This window comes from Marmota monax, unplaced genomic scaffold, assembly GCF_021218885.2.
Source record: "Marmota monax isolate L192 unplaced genomic scaffold, Marmota_monax_Labrador192_F-V1.1 WCK01_AAM20220418_F8-fsc00021, whole genome shotgun sequence".
Lineage (NCBI taxonomy): Eukaryota > Metazoa > Chordata > Mammalia > Rodentia > Sciuridae > Marmota > Marmota monax.
This window is the reverse complement of record NW_026695228.1, coordinates 18,269,238-18,277,269: the sequence shown is the minus strand read 5'-3', so window position 1 is coordinate 18,277,269 and position 8,032 is coordinate 18,269,238. Positions and strand designations below refer to the sequence as shown.

General features: G+C 48.7%; 1 protein-coding gene across 1 annotated transcript; it reads left to right on the top strand.

Annotated features, from left to right (window-relative positions):
* The first annotated feature begins 430 nt into the window (after positions 1-430).
* Positions 431-6,351, top strand: LOC124087634 (serine protease 42-like). The gene is made up of 5 exons (XM_058576569.1): positions 431-1,828; positions 1,873-2,056; positions 2,368-2,630; positions 3,494-3,654; positions 5,236-6,351. Exons 1-5 carry the CDS (start codon positions 1,168-1,170, stop codon positions 5,470-5,472), a joined length of 1,506 nt encoding a protein of 501 aa, XP_058432552.1. The 5' UTR covers positions 431-1,167; the 3' UTR covers positions 5,473-6,351.
* The last annotated feature ends 1,681 nt before the right edge of the window (positions 6,352-8,032 follow it).

The window sequence follows — 8,032 nt, the reverse complement described above, 5'->3', positions numbered from 1 at the left end:
CTCAGACCCGACCCCTCCTTGTGCTTATTTTTATGTTCTAGCCTGGCATTCCGGAGTTAATTTATGGGTGAGTGAAGCCACTCATTGGTGGATGCTTGCCTCTAGTCAGTTTTATTATTTTCACTATTGGTCATTGGATGTATGTGCAGCATGAATTCTGCTTTCACAGCCTTGGGAATTTACTATTTCCCCACAGGTTCAGCCAGGAACTAGTGGCTTAGACAGTCCCCATGCATTTGCTCCTGAGAAGACACAGGCTTGGGCTTGTGCACAGCCTTTCAGTACATTAGGGATGAGTGTGATTTTATTTTTAATCCTGGCTTATTAGGAGTCACCCCTGGGTCAGAGTAACTTTTTGGTGAAAGGTTGTACTTCAATCCATTGAACCAGGAAAGTTTCTGCCTTTTGCAGATCCCTGTGTAGCTTGGGAAATGCATTTAAATAGACTCCACTTTCTGTTCCTGATTTGGTGCAGCCTAGTGCATGTACAGTGTTTTAGGCCCTTAAAGCTAATTGTGAGCATAGGAGAAATTTTCTTGGTGGTTTCTTCCACTTTGTTAAGCTAATGGCGGGTTGCTATTTCACTTTTCTTTTTTTCTGCTAGTATCACAGAGCTCTGTATTGCTCACCAATAAGACCTCTATAGTTTTAAGCAATACCTTTAGTGTGAACTAATCCTAACCCTCTTCTTTCAAATAAATTCAGTCACCTCAGACAGAGCTGCAGAGCACTTATTTTTTCAGCTTGCCTACCATTCTGGGCACAATATTTGTGCCACTGCACTAGATCTGGGTATGAGGATGGCAGCCTGCTACAAGTGGAGTGAAATGAGTAGCTTATGAGTGGTCACAGGGAAGGGGGATGGTATCCATTTGTCTTTGCAATTGCTGTATTAGTCTATTTTCTATTACTATAACAAAATACCCGGGGGCTGGGTACTTTGTAAAGGAAGGATATTTATCTCACAGTATGGAGGTTCAAGATCATAGTGCTAGTATCTGCTCAGCTCTGATGAGGGCCTCCTGGCTATTATATCACAACACAGCAGATTGCATCATGGTGGGAAACATGTGCAAGAGGGTGGAATCATATGGTGACAGGAAGCCAGAGAAACTTCAGGGCCAGGTTATTTTTAAAATGATTCTCATGTGAACTAACTGGGGTCCTATGAGAGCTACACTAATCCTTTCCAAGAGAAGCACCCTCAATGAGTTAAGCACGTCCTCTAGGCCCCACCTCTTCAAGGTTCCACCATCTCAACACTGCCTCCCTGGGGACCATATGTCAACTACAAGAATCCAGGCTGGACGTCTGGAGCGCGACCCTAGGCAGCGGTCTCCATCGAGGACTGCCACCCCAGCAGCGCCTGCCCCTCGGTCCAGACGGAGTGAGGTCGAGGGAAACTCAGGAAGCTACACCCACATGTCGTGGTCCTACCCCGCCCGCTGCCGCCGCGTGCGCCTGGTGGTAGCCATCGACAGCCAACCCGGCCGCGAGGGGGCGCCGCAGGGCCCGCGCACCATGGCGTCCCGGGGCGCCTGCCTGGGCCTGCTGGCCTGGCTCCTGCTCCTGCAGCTGCAGCTCGGCGAGGCCTACGCATCCGCCGCGCCCCTCACGTCCTCTGGGCCCACGGGCGGCGAGGTTTCGGGAGCGAGCGGTCAGGAGGGGCCTACAGGGGAGTCGGAGGCGCACACAGACGCCGCGTCCATGCAGACACGCACCCAGGTGGCTCCCACGCACGGCCCGATCGGGGTGCTGCCGCACCTGCTGGCCTTCTCCTCGGGTGAACACGCCCCAGGTGAGCCGGCTGCGGTGCACTGGGACGCAGGGGTCGCCGGGCACGGGCTGGCAGGCGGGACCTGACTCTTCCAGTCCTTCTTCCTGCATATCCTGGTCTAGTGTGTGGCCGGCCCTTCCTGAAGATTATTGGAGGCTTTAACGCCGAGGAGGGGAAGTGGCCCTGGCAGGTGAGCGTGCGCATCAGGGAGGAGCACGTGTGCGGAGGCTCTCTCATCACCGCGCAGTGGGTGCTGACCGCCGCGCACTGCATCATAAGGTGAGGGGCAGATGGAGATGCCGGGTCCTGCAGGCGGCCCTGCTCTCCTCCAACACCCCTTGGCCCACCACCCCGGCGAACTGGTTAAAAAAAAAAATTCGGTGGAAAGGGGAAGGTTTCTGTACTGCCCTTTCTTTACTAAAGGTGCTTAAGAGGATTTGGAGGGAGACCCAAAATGAGAAGATTTGGTGCTAGAGATGGGGTGTTGGGGAGAGTGGCGAGGAAGGTTGGGGTCATGCTGGGAACCATCTCGGACGGGAAGGGCAGGAGGGACGCTTCCCAGGGTGAGGAGCATGTCCTCTCTCCCACAGTCATTTGCAGTACAGCGTGAAGATGGGAGATCGGCATCTCAGTACACAAAAGACAAGTCTGGTGATCCCCATCCGGAACATCATTGTCCATCCTAAGTTCAGAACAGCTGCAACGGTTATAAATGACATTGCCCTTCTTCGCCTCCTCTACCCTGTGAATTTTACTTCTACTATCCACCCTATCTGCGTCCCTTCTGAGCTTTTCCATGTGCAAACTGGGACCAAGTGCTGGGTGACTGGGTGGGGCAAAACAAAACAAGAAGGTAAGACTTCCAGATCAGAAGCAAACTGGGGAGAGAGGAGAAGCAGCCTTATCCTTGAAACAGAAATGAAGGCCAAAGAGAGGGAAAGTCAGGGAGGTAAAGGGATTGCAGATTAAGAGCAGTCAAGGTAATGGGTCCTGAATGGCTTGGGTGATCAAGAAATTTAGAAAAGTCACTTTGCCTGGGAATTGGAGTTGCTCAGCCAGGAGTTGAAACGTATGCTCCTTATGCAGATTTTGGGGGCACCATGGTGAGCTGGTTTGAGGGATTTTTGTGTTTTTTTTTTTTTTTCCCTCAACAAGGAGATAGCTAGATACATGGAGTTCTCTCCAGAGAGGATTTCTGCTCAGGGGGTGATGAACTGTCTGCCAGTCAGAGCTGCTTTTCATTGGGAGTAGCTGTCTTTAGGATAGGGAGCTTCTTGTCTCTTGAAGTGTATGCAGAACCTGAGATTCCTGTTCTGGACCTGAGGCTGTACAGCTTCCTATCCATGGGAAGAGGCTAGATTGTGACATGCTACCCGCCCAAGAACCTGTGATCCTCCCCTAAAACAAGAAGTTGATTTACTGATGCTAAGGACACCCTGTCACCATTACTATCAAAACTCAAGAGTGACAGATGCTTGGTTGTCATTTCTCAGGATACTAAGAACTTGCCTCTCCCCCTTCTGAAATATTCTTCCTTTTCCTGTCTTGGTTTTGCCTTTTACCCTGCCCTTCCCTGTGTCACCTTTGGGCCTCAGATCCCTCATGTGTCAAATGGGGACAATACAAACTGTCCTACTGTCTTCCAGGGTCAGACTGGATGCAGGGGGCTTACTATTGACTTGTACAGATTCACACCCTGCTTATCTTCTTCATTAGCGGACATGAATTCAACAGAGATTCTACAGGAAGTGGACCAACAAATCATCCTTTACCAAGAATGTAATGAGAAGATACAGACAGCCTTGTCATCTAAAAGGGATCTGGTCTTGAAAGGGATGATATGTGGTGATACCAAAAAAGGAAAGGATTCTTGTCAGGTAAGTTTGCATGCCCTTTCCTCATTCTCAGGTGCAAGTCCTGAGTTATTTGTGCCTCCTCCATTTACCCCTAGTTGAGCTAAGGAGGTACACAGGGAGTGACCCCCTAGATTCTCTTAGCTGGTATGGCCTGTTCCTTCAAAAGGGAGCAGCCCTGACTGTCTGGGGCACTGCTAGGGTGCTGAAGGTGGGCTGGGTGATGTCCACATTGTGTTTCACTAGTTGAGCTCTCCTGTGCAGCACTCACCCCGCCAGTGTAAGTGCTAGCCCAAATGATCCCAGTTAACCCACATCACGACCCAGCAACACAGACACAGTGCCTACTATTCATACGGGGAAGGGGAGATCCAAGGACATCAATTCAAGGTCGTCCTGAGAGTACCTCTATGACTCCCAGGCCCATGTTCTTCCCTCTCCACCAAACTTTGTCCCTGAGGAGGAGGAATTTGGGCCTAGTCTTATCAGATGCATATTTGCGTGTATTGGAAAGAATTTTATTGTTGGAATGAACAAAGAAGAAGTTCCAAGAACCCTGAATATTTTGATTATCACCTGTGCAGAGAGAGGGCCAAAGACCTTACCTCTACTGAATGATTTCTCCCTTCTGTGAACTCATGTACCCAACCCCATCTATCCATCAGCTCTGCTACCTTCAAGACTTTGAAACATTCCAAGAGAAACTCAGCCTTTTTTCCAAACCTGCTCCACTGTCCCCACTACCAGTCACTTCTGTGAGAGGCCCAGAGTCTTCATGTAGGGAGAGGGCTCAGCATGTACAGTGTCCCAGAGGTCTGGGGGCAGATCTTCAGTTGAAGGATGATTTAAACATGTAGAGCAATGGGGTAGCAGATGTGGCCAGAGAGGTGAGTGGGTGGGGTGGGGAGGTAGAGTGAGTCTGGGTGCAGGGCCAAGTTCTAGTCTGGCTCAGGCAGGACTGGGAGGGCGCCTGGGTGAGTGTGATTGGATTTTCCTTTTAATTCAGTGACTTTCTTGGTTGTGTGGTGCCTAGACTGAAATCTAAGAGCAGTTTTCATCATGTAGGGATCACCATTGGATCCCAAGCAGGGTATGGGGCAGCAAGGAGCCATAGGACATGTGTTTGAGGTGGAATGGTGAAGATCATAGGGCGCTGGTGTTGAGGGAGGGGCTGAGGAAGACCCTGGGTTTCTCCTGGAGGTGACTGGTGGTGGGGCTAGTGGAGCAGGTTTGGGACAGGACACGTTGACTTGTGCTGGAGTTGGAATATGTATGGGATGTGTTTGAGTGGACTAGGGGGAGTTTGCTACATAGGTCGAGAGTTTCAAAGAAACTTCAAGTTCAGAATAAGGATTTGGGGGCTGCAGAGCAGAGGTGATATTCAAAATGTTTAACGACCACTGAGGTTTGGGAAATGGCCATAATAACTTTTCAATTTCCATATTTACATATACAGTTCTCATGTTCACAGAAGCCTGGCCTGGACAGGGCCTGTGGGATGACCAAGGAAGCCCTATGTGTCTGTCTCCCTGGCACCTTGCCGTGCCAATTGCCTACTCTGACGTCAATTCCATTCCTGCAGTTTGTTTCTTTATCTTTCCCCAGGGAGACTCTGGGGGCCCCATGAGCTGTGAATTTAATGAGACATGGATCCAGGTGGGGATTGTGAGCTGGGGCGTTGCCTGTGGTCACTCAGACTTTCCTGGAGTTTACACTTATCTCAGCTTCTACAGCAAGTGGGTGGTTGCAACGGTGAACCAGGCTGTTCCTTTGTATTCGGTGTTGTTCCTCATTCTACTGGAGTGTCTTACGCTGCCTGTGGGCATCCTAGTGACTCTGTGATCACCCTGGCCCATTCCCCTTCTATTGCTGGATCTCCCACTAGGCCTCCAATCTCCTTTGCCTTTTCAATGCCCTTTATTTTATTTATTTACTTTTGGTATCAGGATTGAACTCAGGGGCACTTGACCACTGAGCCACATCCCCAGCCCTATTTTGTATTTCATTTAGTCTCACTGAGTTGCTTAGCACCCCACTTTTGCTGAGGCTGGCTTTGAACTGGAGATCCTCCTACTTTAGCCTCCTGATTTGCTGGGATTTCAGGCATGAGCCACCATGCCAAGCTCAATGCCTTTTCTTCAAATTCTGGTTGGAATCGATTGCCCCTGGGGAGCCCCACAGTGGAGCCTGGCAGGGGACTGGGGCCTGCAAGGTGTTCCAGCCTGGTGCTCTGCTCACCTGCCTCAGCCAACCCATGCCTGACCCATGTTCTATCTGCTGGGAATATGGATGAACTGATTCTAGCTAGAGGGCCAGCAGGCCTGCCATTCGGAGCGTGGTGACTCAGGGACACCTTGGAGAACATCTACCAAAGGAGAGAATTCATCACCGTGAAGGAAGTGCCGAACCTGGCCCTAGTTTTCAGGGTCTCCCTGAGACTTTGTCATACCAACCTGCAGAGGCAGTGAAGGAGGCCCTAGCAGGTCCCTGCAGAAGTGTGAGGCCTGGGACTTTAGCATCTGGCTTGGTGCCTGGAGCTGGCACAGGTTTCCCTGTACCCAGTGTGGCTCTGTGAGTGGGTAGCCTGTGGCACACAGGCCTCATGGGGCACCCCAGACTGGCACCTCTTCCTCAGGGCCCTAGTGGCTGCATTGGGGACACTCCAAGTTTTGTTGAGGCAGTTTTGAGTGTGGAGATTTCAGATGTGAACTCAATAAATGTTTGAAGACTGCTGTGTGTGTTCTGCTTCTGTACTGGCCTGGGGTGTGGGGACCCTGCAAAGAATGTTTCTCATGTGAAACTTAGGAAGATGTTGTGATTCTTCTTAGATCATAGAGTGAGAGGAGCGGCCCCTGCCTGCGCCCATGTGTGTTGGACAGATGGTTTTAGCCAGTTGGGTTCTGCTGTGGTGCTGCTCCATCAGCATTTCTGCATGGAGCTTTGTAGCGGAGTTTGCTCATTGTTGGCTCTGGGAAGCAGGAAGTGAGAGATCCTAAGCGAGAGGGAGATCAGGGAGTTACATCCCAAACTGTACCTGATTTCTGCTCCTCCCCCATATGTTTAAAGCCGTGAGCCCCCAGTAGGGTTGGTCAGGCCTTAGGGAAAACAAAGGGCTGAGGCTGAGGGAAGTGATAGATCAGGGTGCTTATCGCGTGGCTCAAGAGACTGATGATCATTTCCTCTGATATCTTTCCTTCTTCTCCTCCTCTCTTCTTTTTCCTTCCTCTCCTCCCTGGGCATATAGATGATCAAAATAAAGACATATTTCTATATCTTCCTCACATTCATGCATGATACATGTTATGGCTAAGTACATATAAACAGAAGTGTTGTTTTGAATTCTGGAAAATATTTTTGAAAGGAGGCCAAATTACTTGTTATTTATCCCTTCTTTTCTGGCTTGATTGTATATGTGGTACCTGGAGCTTGAGCATCTGTCTTGGGACAGGAGGTACATGCTATGCGTATGAGACAGCAATTCAGAAGGAATTTGGCTTCCTGGTGTTTGTAGGGATGACCCTGCAGCCCTTATCCAACAGAGAAATAAGCTTCACTTTTCATTAAGTCACTGTCATATTGAGTCTCAGTTACTCACAGAAAAATCTCATTACGGTTACTCAGATAATCATCTGGAGCTTTATTTCTGGATTGTTGTGAATGTAGATTTTTCCGGTTATTATTTAGACTCGATTCTTTTTTCTTTCTACTTCCCCATTTTGTTGTTTCCTTATCTATACTATTTTTTTAAAATTGATAAGGTTAAAATCTTATGTTGATGAATGATTATATTAACTCAATGTATTTCTATATTTTTATTTTCTTTACCAAAGGTATAGTTTGTACATAGTCAAATGCACAGTACCCCACCCCATATCCTCCAGATCAGGATAGAGAATATTTCCATCGCTCCAGGATGTGCCCTTTTGTCATCTCCTCCCAGAAAGAGCCACTGTTCTGATGATTATCAGACTAGATTCCCATGTTGTACATCTCATACAAATGGAATCGGAGAGTAAGTACTCTCTTGGGTCTGTCTTCTTACCTTCCGTGCATTTTGAGATTCATCCCTATTGTTACATGTACCATTAGTTCATTCCTTTAAAAAAAATTTGTTTTTGTAGTTGTCCATAGACAGCATGCCTTTATTTTATTTATTTAGTTTTTACATGGTGCTGAGGATCGAACCCAGTGCCTCACGCACGCGAGGCAAGCGCTCTACCCCTGAGCCCCAACCCCAGCCCCCAGCACTAGACTTTTGGTGTACATGTTTTCACTTCTTTTGGGAACAAAAGAGTAGAGTAGATATCGTGAGTAGATAACATGTTTAACTTGTTTAGAAATTTCCAAAGAGTTTTCCAAATTGGTTGGACCATTTTATACTCCTGTCAGCGATAAATGAGAG

Bases quoted from the DNA above. Each gene is read 5' to 3' on its own strand.
- LOC124087634 (XM_058576569.1), top strand. From the start codon at position 1,168: ATGAGAGCTACACTAATCCTTTCCAAGAGAAGCACCCTCAATGAGTTA. The intron at 1,829-1,872 runs GGGTCGCCGGGC...TGACTCTTCCAG, and splicing joins TGCGGTGCACTGGGACGCAG to TCCTTCTTCCTGCATATCCT. The intron at 2,057-2,367 runs GTGAGGGGCAGA...TCTCTCCCACAG, and splicing joins GCCGCGCACTGCATCATAAG to TCATTTGCAGTACAGCGTGA.